Source organism: Epinephelus lanceolatus, chromosome 20 (assembly GCF_041903045.1).
Source record: "Epinephelus lanceolatus isolate andai-2023 chromosome 20, ASM4190304v1, whole genome shotgun sequence".
In the NCBI taxonomy this organism is placed as follows: Eukaryota; Metazoa; Chordata; class Actinopteri; order Perciformes; family Serranidae; genus Epinephelus; species Epinephelus lanceolatus.
Genome location: NC_135753.1, coordinates 18,530,314 through 18,547,746, shown reverse-complemented (window position 1 = coordinate 18,547,746; position 17,433 = coordinate 18,530,314). Strand labels below are relative to the sequence as shown.

General features: G+C 41.5%; 1 protein-coding gene across 1 annotated transcript in view; it reads right to left on the bottom strand.

Annotated features, from left to right (window-relative positions):
* lmbr1 (limb development membrane protein 1) overlaps positions 1–17,433 on the bottom strand; it is a 44,963-nt gene that overhangs the window by 19,698 nt on the left and 7,832 nt on the right. Inside the window, exons 3-10 of the mRNA XM_033638239.2 lie at positions 16,983–17,022; positions 15,709–15,848; positions 15,056–15,159; positions 7,379–7,505; positions 6,284–6,352; positions 6,077–6,141; positions 5,744–5,816; positions 869–958 (exon numbers count right to left, since the gene is read on the bottom strand). Of these exons, the coding sequence (XP_033494130.1) occupies positions 869–958; positions 5,744–5,816; positions 6,077–6,141; positions 6,284–6,352; positions 7,379–7,505; positions 15,056–15,159; positions 15,709–15,848; positions 16,983–17,022 (708 nt within the window). The remainder of the gene's footprint in view (positions 1–868; positions 959–5,743; positions 5,817–6,076; positions 6,142–6,283; positions 6,353–7,378; positions 7,506–15,055; positions 15,160–15,708; positions 15,849–16,982; positions 17,023–17,433) is intronic.

Sequence of the window (17,433 nt, the reverse complement as noted above, 5' to 3'; positions counted from 1 at the left end):
GGTTTGGTAAAACATATCGTGAGTGTGTGCAGCAAACACAGTCTCACCTCTCATCACAACCACCCCCCTCTAGGTAATATACATTTCACAACCTTCAAAACTGATGCTCTTCCTTCCTTTAATTAGTCACACTCATCATTGCCTTAATTAGTGGAAACAATAATAAATCCTGGATAAAAAGAAAATGCAACAAAATTAATTCAGTGATTTATATTTTGGTCAGAATGTGTGTGTGCGGTAGGCAACTACTGTGCCTCATTTTTTCCAAGCCAGATGAAACATTTCACATTTATTTCTTCCATCTTCCTCTTATTTCAACAGCTCATCAGTCATGTTTGTAGACACTGCTGACAGCCTGCAGACCACATGCACTATATCTTCTATTATGGACATCCACAGTACCCTACAATGTGTATCTGACTGCCCTCGAGTCCTTGCCATATTGACTTTCTTTCTCTATTTCCAACCTTGTTAGTCCTCCTTATTCTCAAAGTGCACCCACCCTGCCTGCCTGAGAAGTTTGCCAAGTGCACTTTATATGCACCATCCTTCTAAATTAATGACATCACTAAAAGGCTTGCTACAATATAAAGTTTGCATCTTGTCCAATATCCTAAGTGCCTTTGTGCTCTCCTCCCCCCACCCTGCTCCCCAAAAGGCTCAGGCCTCATTTATAATATCCTAAAATGGATGGAAAATTATCAGGCAGTTCTGGTCCAAGTCCAAATTAAGAAATTAAGGCAGACGGGGAGAAAGCGGCTGCCTGTCAGCAATATGTAAAAAGCTAACTTCTTGGCATATATTTCCATGGCAATTCAAGGTCTTAAGACAAAATATATCAACCCTGTCACATAATACAAATACTTACCCAATTTATTCCTCTGATTTCGAATGTTGTCCAGTTCTTTGTTGAGCTGGTGAGTAAAGCTTCCTCGGGGATAAGTGTGTGAGGACAATCCTGCCGAAACAGAGACCATTGAAATTAATTGTAATTTATTGTATGATCAGATTTTTTCTGAGGTTACAGCTAACGATCGGTCATAAATCTGCAGATAATTTTTCAAGTAATGGACTAATCATTAGAGCTGTAGTTGGCAACTTTTATGAAAATAACTGTCATATTTGCTTAACATTAGACAGATAAACTGTGCACAACATATTTCTTTCCATTTACTAGAATCTAACACATATGAACAAAAACAACCAATCAGAGTCTCTAATGCAGCTGTCAATCATGTCAATCACTGCTCATCAAACTAGGCAGCTCTGATCAAATTTAAGTCTGCACTGCCTATTTCTCAACCCAAATGTTTTCGGAACCATAAGTATACTGTTTTGCTGTAAAACAGTCAAGCCAAAATGAAGCACCACCCACTGGCTGGAACAAACTCTCATTTTGCAGCTAAACAGTACACTAAAATATGTTCCTGAAAGCATTTGAGGTGAGAAACAGACAACACAATAACAAAATCTTGACTCATATTTAATCAGTGCTGCCTAGTTTGAGTTTGACCACAGTTCACAAGCGGTGAAAGCTGCGTTAGAGATTGCTCATCTCTGATTGGTTGATTTACAAAAAGCTGTGGTAGATTTTGGCAAATGCCATTAGAGGCGCTATGAGGAGAAAGGGAAACATGACTATTTCAGACATATCTGTTTTATGTACTTCTGTGTGGATGTAATGACAGTTTTAGCAAATATGACAAAACGTACTTTTATAAAAGTTAAGGCCTCAAAGTCTATGAAATGTCAGAAAAGGGTGAAAATACAGATCTTTTTTTTTTTTTTTTTACATTTTTATTGCAGCAAAATGTATCTAGTGGACTGAAAAAGTAATTATATTATATATAATTCTAGTAGGCTGCCAATAGTTTAATTTGTATTTGCAGTATTAATAATTTATATAATTTAAAAAGTCAGTACTTGGCTTTCACGTATCAATAAATATTGCCACACAAAATATCGCAATACAATGTTGTATCAATGTTTTCCCCCACCTCTACAAAACAGCGGATAGATTTTTGGTCAGTTGGCTAATTATTTTAGCACTAATGTTGTTTTAACATATAACAAACTAAAGCACCACTTTTTTTTGCTCTTGTCTCAGTTGGAAATCAGTATTTTCATGCATTTCTCCTACACCATACACAACAAATCTGAAAGAAAAAAAAAATAGAAGACAGCCTCCTAATTTAGAGGATGTTGTCTTGTCACTGTGTTTGTCTTACCTCAGCAGCATATGGCATTTGACTTATCTTTATTAAGAATTCCCATCAAAACAAGTAATCCTGCTCGGAACATAACAATGTGATCTCAAACAAGTAAAAATAATCTCTTGTGTCAGGAGCTGTCTAGCACATGCCACAACTGGTTGAGTGGGCTGGAGAAGACAGCAAGGGATTCTCCAGGAAAACCACAAGGCCGGCTCATTTAAGGCTAATTTATCTATTTTACTCTGTTTTCCTTCCAGCTTGACGCTCTAGCGTAGAGGCCCCTAGGAACTAAAGTGGAAGAGTATCCATTTGCATCCCCTGGGGTGATTGGCAGATCAAGACCAATTAGTTCAGTGTTACACCGTTACTAGCGTGCAATAAAAATACCATCTTTCATCTTTGTTACAGGAGTGAAGGACCAATCACTTTGATCAAACCCTTTTCTTCCCTCTGTTATTATGACACGCCCTGTCTGGATGGGTTAAGTAGGCAAAAGAGGCGAGATAGACAGGGAGAGAGAGAGTTAACAGTCTTGTCTGTGCCCTCGCAGATACCTGTCCCAGGATCTAAGCAGGGGAAAGTTTGAACCCTCCGAGCAAATGCAGTCGCAACACAACAGGAAATGTCACGGACAGTTCAACAGCTCTTTTTCTCCAGAGATGAACTGAGCACTGCCTCAGGGTAGCCAAATCTGCTCAGCCGCAAGTGAACTAATCTATCACCTTTGTGCATAACATATCCAAACATGGCCATACCCGTCAGCCAGCACAGATAAATCATTGATCAAATAAACAGTAGTTCTTAATAGCCACAAAAAAACAGCAGATCTAACTAAAGACAAAGAACAATATCATCAGTTGTTCAGAGCTGCAGAGGAAAATGGTGAGAATTTCAGCTGCAGTATCTTCAATGACATCACTCTATACTGGAGTTAAATATATCCTTCTTCTCCTTCTGCTGGCAGCATCAAGTAAAAGACTGAGTTACAGCGAGGCAGAGATGCTGAGTGAGGCTTCTGGCAGCCAGGAAGGCCCAGAGTAATTCAACGTATCCTCTCCAACCTTCACCACAGTCGAAAAATTACGTCATCCACACATATGCTAAACACCATGCTGAGACAACAGAGGCACGGGCAAGGTCATTGTGCCGCATAGCATCTGGACAGGCGCTCTGTTGCTCTGCTATCAGCAGATCAGGGTCTTAAGAGGGCAGCATGGACAAGTGTGTCTGCCACATTGCCTTTGCTGCAGTGTATTTGTGTGCTCTGATTACTAGATTGCACTTTTACAATATTTTCTCAGCTAGTAAGTTGTTGAACTTACTTACTTATTATTTCACTGGGTACAATGTGCAGGTATTTGATGGTGGTGGGAGCTCCCTTTGCACCTACAACCCAAATTCTTTGAGTTCTTCTGGCATGGAAGATTCATCTCAAAGATGCTTTACTAGGCAGGGCACTAAAGTAATGGTTGCCAGGTTGCCATTGGCAACCATTTTGAGAAATCGGCAACTAATTCTTGACCTCTGTATGCCACTGTATGGCATCTTTGCTTGAATCATAACTTGAATCATAAATCACTTATTTTGTCTGAGATATTTGGAACTTTAAAGGATCAGTGTGTATGATACAGTGACATCTAGTGGTGAGGCTCTGCATTACAACCAACTGAATGCCCCTCCCCTCACTCGTCCCTTTCCCAGCGCATTGGAGAACCTAAGGTGGCCTTTAGGTAACGAAAAATATGAAAGGCCCTCTCCAGAGCCAGTGTTTACTTTGTCCGTTCTGGGCTTCTGTAGGAACATGGCTGTGCACCAGGCGTGGAAGAGGACCCACTCCCTATATAGATATGAAGGGCTCATTTTAAACCAAAGAAAACAAAACAATTCTTAGTTTTAGGTGATGATACACAAATGAAAACATAATTATGAACAACCTACATACCTTTAAGTCCCAATACATTTAAAAAGCAGTAAAGAACATATGTAAAATGTAAAAATATTTTCTCTTGACTTAAGTTAGCAGCTAGTCTGATTTTTGTTTGCCAGTCTGAGTTTTCTGAGTTCCTCAGGGTATGCCTCATAACATTTCGCACATTAGGTTCATCTCACCCTTGACAAGAAAACAATGCACCAATTTACGGCTTCACCTTCTGATGCGCAAGATTTAACAATCAGCAGTGCCATTACAAATGGGTAACTACATGTAGAGAGGACAAGAAAGGGCCAGATGTGTAAATAAACACTGATGCATCAACTGATGTGGCTTAACAGTCTACACACACAAACTGGGCCAGAGGGTAATCTGTTAGAGGAGCTGGATGCAGAGCGGACACAGGTGAAGCAAGAAGACAACATTGCTCGCCTCTGGAGTGTGTCCTGTGAACTGTTCCTGAACTGCCATCTCCACTGCACTCTCAGCAGATCAAAGGGACACCACTCTAGCCTTTAGTTTCATTTATGTGTGAGCGTGAGCATCGAGCATGTGCATGTAAATACAGTAAGTGCATGAATACATTCACGTCAACATCTTCCTTCACCTTCTATTCCCACTCTTTTAAACAGGCAAAAGTGAACTGTAGCTTGATCTCAGAGCGCACATTGAGATGTTGGCCACAGTTATTTTCTGTCTCACAGAGACTTGTAAAGATCAAACAGTGTTGGAGGTGATAAGGAACAGATTACAATTATTCTACCAGCTAGTTCAAAGCAGGGCAGCGTGGAATGAGCCCTAAGGAACCATACGCATTGGTGGCAGTCTATGGAGCTGGCCGGTGTGGCATTCGAAAACATGCGTTATCAGGGAGCGATCTCCCTTACCTCCCTGGTTTGAAAGGACGCTCATCCTCTTCATTTACTCGCATCTGTACACTTGGTTGCACGCTTGAGTTAATATTAAAGTAGGTTTTGGAACTTGGCCCAAATACTTCCTGCTTTGTGAGATGATTCGACGTCAAACAAGGAATTTGGGAACACAGAGGTCTGGACGTGAAAAGGAAATGCAGGCTAAAAAAATAATCATCACCATCCTTAAACTCTTTAAACTTTCCATTTGAGCCAAGTCCAGAGACCAGCACAAGGCTCCTGGTCTCCTTTCAGTCACTGAAAAAGTCACTTTAATGTCCACAGGACCGAGCCAAAAGTTCTTGTAAAAGATTTCATTTCCATCTTATTACCCAGGTTACCATTCTAGGCCTGATATTAAATGAGGCAATCATTTCATCAGCAGTGACAGTGACACTGGAGTGTCTTAAATGGATCCTTAAAAACTTCCTAAACATAAAATATGGTCCTTGCCATGTGGCTGCTTTGCCCTTTAGCAGAAAGTTATGAGAGTAAGACAGCGGAGGGGAAAGGCCGCTGTCGAGTGCGTGTGGATTTTCTTGCCGGTGTCTGTGGATGTCTGTCCATGTGTGTGTGGCTGAATTTTCAATGCTAATTGATTCCAGTGTGGCGTGCTCCATCACACCCAATAGGGCAGACAACCCCTCCACCCCCCCTATAATGTGCCAACACATCTCCCACAGACATACCGTTTAATCTCCTCTGAAGGGCTTCCTCCTGCAAATGGATGCAGTAAATCTGCTCATCCAGGTCCTCCAGGATCTGAAGGGAGGGAGCAGAGGAGGAAGAGATGAAATGGGTTATAATTAGGCCCAAAGTGGGACTGGAGAGATGGCAGATGGGAGGATGAGTTGGTGATGTATTTGTAGTCCTCTGTCGCACATGTAAATGGCCGACTGAGACAGACATCTTTCAGAACAGAGGAGCGAAGTGGTTTCGGGTCTGAGCGTTCAAGTTCAACTCTGTAGTCTTTCAGAGAAAACTTCTAGTTTTACATTTAACCACAAATATTGATTACTTACTGTTGGCTTCACCAGTAACTGGCCCATGATGGTGAACATCCTGGACAGTCCCACAGGAGTACACACTACACATGAGACAGAAAACAGAGCGACTGTTTAACAACAATAACATGAAATCATTCTGCAATAATAAAGTGATGGTAGATCAAATTAACAATTATACTTTGTTTTTTTCCAGTGTGTCTAGGAAGAAATTAAATGGCTTACTGAGTAAAAGCAGTCCTCCCATCAGAGATATGCAGGAGTAGAGGTATGGTAAGTAAAATTCCCAAAGATCTACAGAAAATAAATACATCAATTTAGTTACAACACACAACTCCAACATTTTGATTTGTGATATAATTTTAATTTTATGGGTAATTCAGAAGGTTACAATGCAAATACAAAACTATTACCAATGTATCTTGATGCATAAACATTTTTGATTCCTGTACATGATTTATTCATCCCCACTGTGTGACTACTTGGTACTTTCAAAACACAATGAATTTGTATTCTGTTGAGATTGCATCCATCCGTGGTTGCTTATGCTCAGCTATCATCACCAAAACTCAAAAATAGCCTAGAGGAGGACATAAAGACATGTTTATATCCGTTACGTTTCACCATCCCATTGCTTCTGCCCTAAAAAACGTATACACGACTCAGTGACACGATTTACATCTGTTATGTGTCGCCATCCAATTGGTTTAGCGGGAACGTACAGCCTGGTTTTATAAGATTGTTACAGGTGATCATAATGATGGTTAGAAGTGGGAATTTTAAATGCCTTGAGACATTATTTTTCAAAAGGGAATTTTAAGCTAGATTCAAGCTAGATTTAGTGGCATCTAGTGGTGAGATTGGAGATTGCAACCAACTGAAACGTCTGTGTGCCAAGCATGTAGGAAACTAACATTGGTCAATGCGCAAAAGTGATAACGTAAATGGCCCCATCAACAACCAGTGTTTTAATTTCTCTAATCTGGTCTACTGGAGAAACATGGTGGACTCCGTGGACAAGGACCCACTCCATATGTAGGTATAAATGGCTCATTCTAAGGTCACAAAAAATGCAACAGTTGTTATTTTCACTTAAGAAAACCTACTTATTATATTCCTTTTTTGATAATTTATCTCCCTAAATTCTACACACTGGACCTTAAAAGGAGATGTGTGAGAGTGGTTCCAGTCTTTACATCTTCTGCGCTGCCAGAGGCAAAAAAAGCCTTTTTGTATTGCCAAATGGTGGAACAATTCCTTAGAAAAACAACAACAGATTTACAAGAACAAATGACAGAATTAAGAAAAAAAAAAACCTACCGTAGAGTGACTCCATACTGGCTGCATCATTGTCAATTAGCGCTGATGCCACCCACACGATACCCAGGATGAGCAAAGCCAGCAGGAAGAGCATCACAAAGGTCTCGAGAATACGCGCCCTAATGCCCTGACAGAAGAAGTGCACAGGAACATAAAGTAAATCTAATAAGATATGGCTAGTTCAGTTGGAATCAGTATATTAATAAGCACAAGAATTTGATATCAACATAAAAACACATTTATCAAATTGATGTACATTGCATTGAGCTGGGAGGTGGTGTTACCTACATTTTATATCATTTTTTTTTTAAACACAAAACAATATTCGTTTTACAAGACATCTCCATCCTGCCTCGCTCATATTAAACACCATCGTTTCCACTCACAGCACACAAACATGACATAAACGCTCCCACAGATTCCTGTGTAAAACAGCTCTTTTATACACACATATTGTGGTCTATAAAGTGGCTCAAACAGGGGCTGGTGGTGGCGGAGGTGAAATTAAAAAGGGTAAGGGGGCGGAGGGTGCTGTAAGGAGCATGAAGCCTGGCTGGGTCAGCTACTGTCTGTGATCAAGAGCAGGCCTCCCATCTGGGGCCGATTAGGAGCTCCCTTAGCACCACGGTCGTGTCCCGGGCTGCGTAGACGAGAGGGTTTTGGGGTAATTTGGGTTTTCCGGGTCACAAACTGCTGAGTGGTTAATAAAGTTCTCCTCTACCTGTTCACACAGTTTCCATTTCCCCCCCTGCTGGAGAGCCAAGCTGTCTAGCACTGTAAGATAGATAGGCGTTCTCATACACATGTCAGGTAGGCTACCAGGCACGGGATAACAAGGGCTCTCTGCCTTTGGAGCGCTGCTTAAATTGGGGACATATGAGCAATTTGTTACCAGCTAACATAATGGCTGTGTGGTTGCTGTTCAGTATTTGCCAACAGGTACATGAAGGGGGTCTCTCTTTGAAAGTTCCCCCTGTTGATCAAGTGGCTTTATAGAATGGAAATGGTTTCAATTCTACAGATTAAATCAGACAAGGCATAGTTGTTTTTATTTAGTTTCCCAACAAAGTTCATGATTGTCATCCAAACCACCTGTCCTTAAACAGCCGGCTTCTCTACCCTACTAAGCAACCTAAAATATAGTCACTTCTAACTCACTCTTAAAGGGACAGTCCACCCCAAAATCAAAAATACATATTTTTCCTCTTACCTGTAGTGCTTTTTGTCAATATAGATAATTTTGGTGTGGGTTGCAGAGTGTTGGAGATATCAACTATAGAGGTGTTTGCCGTTTCTTGAATATAATGGAACTAGATGGCACTCAGCTTGTGGAGATCAAAGCGCCACAAAAATGCATTTGAAAAACTCAACAGCAATGTATCTTTCCAGAAATCATGACCTGGTTACTCAAGATAATCCACAGACCTTGTTGCGAGTAGTTTAATTTAGGAACTATTTTCTTTCTACTAAACACCGCCCATATCACCACAGAGAAGGAAGCGTGCATCTACTCATGGACTAGACACTCGTGCTTGTGACAGCGTGAGACGCAAACATAAATGGCGTCCTCCTTGGCTGAGCTGTAATGTGAGCTCACTAAATGAAAATCCTCTTTCCTTCAGTGGGGTGGACTGTGGAAAACCAGCCTGTTGATACGGTTGGCTGATTTAGTCCAGAAGAAGAAAATAGTTCCTACATGAAACTGCTTACAATTGAGTCTTTGGATTATCTTGAGTAACCGTGTCATGATTTCTAGAAAGAGACATTGCTGATGAGTTTTTCATAAGTATTTTTTGGTGCTTTGTGCCATCTAGTTCCATTATATTCAAGAGAAGACAGACATCTCTCACACCAAAACTCACACCAACTCACACCAAAACAATCTGATAAAGAACACGCCAGGAACAAAAGGAAAAATATGTATTTCTAATTTTGGAGTGGAGCATCCTTTAAAGCGCTTACCCTTTCTCACAAACAGCACATGAGCATTCACGGGTCACAGCCATATTTGCTAAAAATAATGTCCACATATTATCACTGAACTACTCAATCCATACTTTGGATAGTGATATGGGGATTTAAGCTTCTTCTCAGATTCCATTCATTGTCAGTGGTGAAAATCCCCTGTAGCATCCGTTAGCTATCACTGAACAATCTCTCGCCTCCTCTTACGTGAGATTCAGGAAAAGCCTGTGTGAGTGAGTGCAGAATTTTCTAGCACAACAGGGAGGAAAGTGGGCAGGGTCTGGAGTGCCCCAGTGTGGCCAAGGTGGACACTGCAGCCACTCGACAGGTAATGTTAGAGTGGGTAAGTGGGCCTTATAGTCTTTAGTCAGCACAAAACAAACCTTAAGAATTGTAGCAATATTTAAGGAACAATATTTAACATGAGAAGATGCATCCCCGTGATAACATATTTTAAGGAAACTATATATGCATATTTTCTGTTATGCCATACACCAATAAATTCACCACTCAATGCAGATCAATACATTAAAAACCCAGCCACAGATCTGACATGGACATTAAATCCTGCTGACTGCCTCATGGTCCTTTGCACACATTCACACACTCACTAGTTCACTAGATGGATGCTGCAATCAAGCAACTGGGCAGCGAGGAAAACACTCACCACCAGCAAATTTTTGAAAAAAAGGAGGGAGAAAGGAAGAGATGGAGAGCGATAGAGGGAAATAAAGAGAGAGAGAACAACAGAGGGAGACTGGTGGAGGAGAGGAGTCAACGTCTGAGCGCATCTCATTCCCCGGAGGTAGGAGAGGTGAGAGAGGAATGCTTTCAGGGACTTCAGCCACGTCCCACACGCGCTCTCTTAAGGATGCATCAGGACAGGCAGAAGCCGTAGGCAGGACGTGCGTCCGCTCAAGCGCACCAGTCCACCTTAACAAGCTGCCCATTCCATGCTGAAGGTGTATTCCCTTTGGATAGGTCTCTCAATCATTTATAAGACTCAAATCATTACCCATTCAGATCATTTAGGGCAAAGGCAATGCTCGTCACCTCCCTTACTATCATCCCCGGTAGCTGCCTCGCTGGAGGAACAATCCACTGTGTCAGACATGATTTGACTGTGCAGGAGGAAGAGGATGCTGAACTGTGAGCCCAGATTGGTTTCATTGATCTGTCCACATGCATGGCATTGAAAGTTGTGTCTATCCTTACCTATTCTTGCAAGGGGAAAATTAAGATGTTCCCCATCACACAGATAAGGAAGGGCAAACGTGTGCTTTGAAAAACTACAGTATAAAAATAGGAAAGTGCAACTAAGCTATCATCGCTGATCAAAGATAAAACTGTCAACTGGTGAGGGAAGAGGGGAAAAAAAAGAAAAAGACCTGTGCCTTGGCATCCAGAGCGCCTGCTGAAAGTTTCTATTCTTGCCATTCTAAATGTGTAACTACCTCTAAATATAGCAGCTCTGAAATATTCAGCATCCCCTGATCCTCACACCGACATCGAGTGAGGGGCTGGTTAACTGCAGCTATGCTCGAACAAGACTAGAGAGACTTCCAAGAAATGCGTGTTGTGGCCAGAGAGAAAAGTAACCGCTTCATATGCAGCACCACACAAACATGCATGGATTCACATACACACACAGACACAGACGCGCACACACACACGACCAGCCAAGTAAATCAACCTCCAAATCCACCCAATTACACAAAGCCGCAGAGGGCCTGGAAACAGTTCACAAGCTTTTTGCGCCTAGCTTGTGCTGCAGGAAAAACTAAAGCCCAATCTGCCACTGTCTTTGATGTAGTGCTTCAACCGACGAATCCAGCAGAGAGTTCACCTCTGGAAGTTGAACGCCACTGTGCAATGGTAGACAAGTGTGAGAGAGAGTGAGAGATGATTTGCTTTGGAAGATGCAGGGCTGTGTTGGATGTTATGAGGGGGGTTAGAGAAAGAAAGAAATCGGACAAAGGGAGAGAGTTAGGTGGTGCAGGAGCTTCCTAGTTGCCACCATCAATCCTTCGCAGGTCAGCAGGCGGTGGCAGAGATCATCCCGCAGACCATCCTTCTGCGCACTGTCAGGGGCGTGTGGAACAAGGGCCAAGAGTGTAATAAGTGAAAGAGGGGGCAGGGTCCCCTTTTTTTTTTTTTCTTTGCTCCCCAGCAAAAGTACTGCCCTCTTTGCTAAAGACATGCCAGATGCCCAGGGACCTTATTAGTGTATCCTTCAACCAGTCGGCCACAGCGCAGTGACCGTGTCAGAGACAGAAAGCAGAGGAGAGGGACACTCCCCTGTAAAGCTGCACAATGAACTTCTAAAGACTCTTAATAAGACTTCTTAATAAAGCACCAATGACACGAGAGCATGGAAAATGATCGGCATCACATCGTATCGTTCAAACTCAGGACAGGGAGGGGGATTTTTGGGGGAAAAAAAAAAAAAGTTGTGAAAGTTCAGTAACATGGTTTTTGAGATGTGAGTTAAAACTCCGGTTTCCTTGCTGGTTTCATGGCTGATGAGTCAGAAAACAGAAGAATTTAAATGAAGGAAGCAGCCTCAGTCCTGTCTGATGTTTGCCCACTTTTATTTGACATCCTACAGTGACGACAGCTTGTTCTGATTACAGAAAGGTGTCGGACTGATAAGTCTTCAAAGAATAAATGACTGTATCCTGGCTTTTTCGTCAAGCCTAAGTATCAACAAAATACTCTGCCTTACTTAAACTTATGTAAACGAGTTGTAGTAATCCAGTCTACATGTATGACGGACGCTATGTCGTTTCAAAATCAAGAAAAACAGCTAAATATCTGAAACACAATCATTTAAGCCACAGAATTTATCACTTAGGTTAGAAAAACTGAGTCACGAGAGGAAGGGGGGAAAAAAATCCTGAGCAACTCGCTTGTTCTTTTTTAAATTCCCACCTCGAACTAATATGTTGCCATGGTAACGAACATTGTAACACGCAGCTTTAGGGAGACATTGTGACCTTAAAGGAAGGTATGTAAACACCACTTTATATTCTCCGGCTGGCCCTGCCCGAAAGAAGGCCTGGGAAAAATGTCTGCATGTGCAGGAGATTTGAAATAAATATCCAGGCCCCCATTGTGGAGATCCAACAAAGAGGAGTATCTTAGTAACACCACGCGGGTTTGCTCGGCGAGACGTTTTCTCTCTCTTCCCTCCCCCCTCCCCTCCTTTCCCTCCACAATAAACACACTTCTCATCATTGGCGGGTTAGGGCTTAGGATGAGATTGATGAGGAGTTTCTTTTACTACCAGATGAAACCTGTTGGCCCTTTGCTGGGTCAGTCGGGGGGTCAGACTAGTTCCAACTCGTTTCAGGATCAAACACATTTCAATACTGTGGGTAAGACCAAAAGACTATTCAGGGCAAAGCCACGATTTATACGTTTCTTGATGCTATAAAGAACCTTAAATATTAAAACCTCCTGGAAATTTTGCACACTTTTCATCACACTAAAGTTACAATAACTTAGTAGCTCAGGCTGTGGCTTTGAATACATATTTTTTAGCAGGGGATTGTAAACATCTGAGCATTAGTGCAAAGAAAATAAGATCAGACCACACTAGAAATAGACCAGGAAGTTGTCATGTAACTTTTTTTTTTACCTTGATCTAGATGTTTTTGAGTAAATATAGCTTCCAGATATCACACTCGTCATGTGTAATTATTAAGCCAACTTAAGTCCCTTGATATAAATAGAAGTCTGAATAAAGGCTGTTACTGATGTCTTCACAGTCTGTCAGAACACGCTGATCATCTTAATAAGGATGACAGGGACAGCTCTCATCATTACAATGCCATCTACTGGTGGTGTGCAGACAACTATAAGTGACAGAAATGCTTTGTAAAGCCTCAAAATAGGATGTTTTTATCTTTCCCAATGCACTCAAAGCAGCCGAACAATACATAGCGCTTCATTTAAAATACTACTTTACACGCAACAAATACACCATGCTGTGGAGGTTTCTAAAACATCATCAGAACCCAAAAAACATGAGCTACACAACGACCTTTCGTGGCCTCAGTGATGCAGCTTTTCTGCAAAGATTTGAGAGCAGAGCAGTAAAGTGGGAGACATTTTACAGCGGCAAATAAAGCCAGATCATAACATCTGACATCAAGACCCTAAGTCGCTCCGATACATCCACAATTTGGACAATTTGTTAAACTATTAATCACTCAGGCGACAGAGCCTCTGACGAGCTGAACAGTTAAAATAAGAAAAAAACATCCACATTTCCATCTTTATTCTGGTGGCGTCTTTTAGTACATCGTCAAAAGTAAACACAGCCACATGAAAAGGCTGCCTTACAACGTTAGCCGTGAAATTCATCATGCACTTCATTTCCGCAGTCAAAAGGACCTCGCAGTGCCATAACATTAGCCCAGGAGGTTAAAATGCCACATAAAACCTTATGACAATGTGGTCTAATGCTGTTATTGGGGAAAGGGATAATATCACATTATAAAAACTCGGATCTGTGTTTTACATTCCCCTTGCTGTCGGCCACATGATTGACTCTGCAGGCAGCTCAGATTTTTTTTTTTTAAGGTGAAACAGGAGCGTCACCTCCACCCCTTCCATAGCACACACACAATATATACCTGGAAGTGCAGCTCAACACTGAACAGTGCTTCCTCTACGCAAATTTATGGAAGATCAGTAGCGAGAAACAGTCTTGCTGAAATGAAAAAGAACAAAAAGGAGAAAGAGGCCCTCATCCTGCTTCCTACACATCAGGGCCTGCCCTCTGCTCAAGAAATCCAACCGAAACAAATTAGTGGGCCGGGGAAGAAAAGAACGGGCTATACACTACAGTACAGACTAATTTTTATGTGCTTTTGCCAGGAGGGACATAAACCAGAGAGGTTTCAAACTGTGACACAGGATAGAGGTGTATTAAAAGTAAATCTTTCCCCCTCCATTTTGCGAGGCTCTATTGTGCTGTCATGTCGCTGCAACTTTATGGACGTTTGGAACACGAGCCCCCAGCCTCTTTTTTTTGGGGGTAATCAATTAAACGAGGAAGTTCGCTGAGCCTTACAACTCGATTATTAGCCTGTCCTTTTGAAGTTTTATTTTAGGGGGCTGGGGAGGGGGTGACAAGGAATCAGGCTTTAAATCAGTGGGGCCGATGCAGCAGTGTTGAAGCGTTTGCAGCCTATGGCCTTATTGGAAGGGTTTGTCAGGATGTGGCGCTGGGCGAAGTCCAGATTCAGACTTTCCTGGTTAATGAACTTTCTGCAGTGGCAGTTACAGTCAGTGGCATGAGTCAGGGAGAGGGCAAGGACAAGGCACCTGCTGCTGCTGCTTTGGCTGTTAAGAGAGAGCCCCTTGCGTGGATAGCAAAGCAAATATATCTACACAAAAGACAGAAAATAAACAAGGTTCCACTTTTTCTATTTCAGAGCTTCAGATGTTTTCCAGCCATACTTTTAAAACATTAGATCGTCTTGTTTCACCTTTGACTCCCGGTTAATAAATCACTTCAGCATCACAATAATTTTAATAATTATTCTCAGGATTTTCAAAGTGTGTTTCAGACTTTAAAACTCTGACAAAATGTAATTCTCCATTTCTAATTCTTTTTATTGATACTTGGTTATCTTGTGTAACACACAGAAAAGAAAAGAAACAAAAATGAAAGTAATGCAACAAACATTTAAGACAATGTACCTTTTTGGATCCTGCAAAACCCTCAGACTCCAGGAAGAAATACGCAAAGGGCATCAGGACGAAGAGGCAAAGGTTGGAGAACAGTGACACCAAGTTCCACAGACCTGCACAAACCGTCAAATTTTTAATATTCATATATTAATATACAGGTTTCCTCAAAAATTTGAGAGCTTTCCTTTAAATATTATCATGTAGTTGTGAGTCAAAGTGCCAGCACAGGTTTTATCTGCCCAGTGTCTTTGTGTCATGTCTAAGTCGTGGACTCTAATGCCCCCTGGTGGCTGTTGCAGCAACCATCAGCCTTATCGACAAAGCTGGTGGTTGCACGCTGTGATGAGCATCTGCATGACTGACTGGTGACATGAAAACGGAAATTGATCTGCAATGTGGTGGCAAGGCAGATGAAACAGATAAGAAATCTTAACCACATAGAAATACAACATCTCTGTGGGTGCTAGTCCAATGCAACTTGTACAGCATATTAATCAACACGTATTGATTCTGACATTAATGTAAAGAGTACATTATGATTCTAATCACTGGTATTCCAAATATGTTAGAGAGATATTAGCTTTCTTTGGAGAGCAGAAATATTTTTAAATAAACAGACAAAGGGGGGAAGACAAGACACATGAACTGTGAGATGTACTGACCGTGGATGAGGGAGCCATTGAGCCACTGAATGTAATAGTTTTTGGGGAAGGAGAGGAGGATCTCGTTACTGATGATTGAGAAAGGCAGTAGGAAGACGGCACCACCCGACACTGCCAGGGTGAAGGTGCACAAGTATAATCTGCAAACAGAATCAGACACACACCAAACAGACACAAGTGTTAGGAGTAGTCAGGTAAACACTAACACATGCAGATTTTTTTCTTTTTCAAATCAGATGTCTGTTAATTGGTTACTGGGGGATTCATTTTGGATTGCTTGTTATAAAAGAGTCACAGTTTGACAAGACTAAATAAGTAAAAGCAAGTGACGATTTAACTTATTCAGTGAGATTGACCTCTCTAACAGTCCTGGATATACCTGCCAGTGGGCTCATTGTCAGTCTACACTTTAAATCATCGTTCTACTCAGTTTAATCCGCCCCTGCCGCAGTCCTGGGACAAAAGACACCGACTGGCTGTGTTTCTGCAGCCTGCAATTTGTAGAGATGCAGAGGCTCCAAATTGGGCCCAGGGGAGTGACCATCTGCTCAGTGGTCTTCAGTGGGACGGCACAAAGTCCCCACTTCGCCATATCAATTAAGGTTCTCATTTACTGAAATACTTTCCCTTTATTTCGCCGGACCCTTAGGTGCCATTTTGCTCTGCTGGACCTAAACACACAGGATGCATGCGGCTACAACAGACACCCCTGAGTGTGCACTGCAACTCTAAACGGAGTGATACATGATACTTGCCACCACAGTTCTGGCTAATGACACGATCTGTGAGACACTCAGAGTGTTAGCAGCAGTCATTGAATTAATGCAAAGCTGTTTGATTGTATGTAGTAGTTATTAGTAATAAGGCGACAACTAGTGATTACTGCTGATTATTTTCTAGATAAATTGATTAACTGTTTGGCGTGAGTGTGAGAAAAGGGTGAAAAATGTCAGTCACAACTTCCTAGAGCCTGAGGTGACATCTTTTTTGTCTACTGAACACTCAGTGCTCCCAAAAACATTCACTTCACTATGATATAAAACACAGAAAAGAAGAATCCCCTCACAAATGAGAAGCTGGAACCAGAGAATCTCACAAATTAAATGATTAATCAACTCTAAAAATAGCTGCAGATCAATTTTCTGTTGATCGAGTAATCAATTAATTATTAACATTCCATTCAAAATAATTAAAATTCATTCATTTTATCACTTTTTCTAATTTCTAAAATACACTTTTCTAAAAAAGAATGAACTGAAATCAGCTTTACTCACGATATTCTATTGACAACAGCATCCTCGTCCTCGTGGTCATCTACAAAGGAAACCATAGCACTTTATTCACAAAGGGGTTTTTGCACATTTCATACATCACATCACACTTCAAACAGCGCTTAGAAGAACACAGCACTGGCTGCATTTTTTATTTGTGTGTATCCATTGAAGCAGAGTGAAATATCTAATATTTTCCCACTTGTATCGGCTGATACCAACATGCATTATTGTAGTATTGGTTCCAAACAGCAGTATTTGAGACATGTCTTTCAATGCAATTGTCTTTCAATTGGATTTAAATGCTAACTATTTCTCCGCGTGCATCTGTTATAGTTTTAAAACCAGTGCTACAACACCCTTCCCACTGTCTGCAGGCAGATGACTGACATGAGAGGATTGTCGGCTTAAACTAGTTCACCTTGGACTTCCGGGTAGGGCTGGGCGATATGGA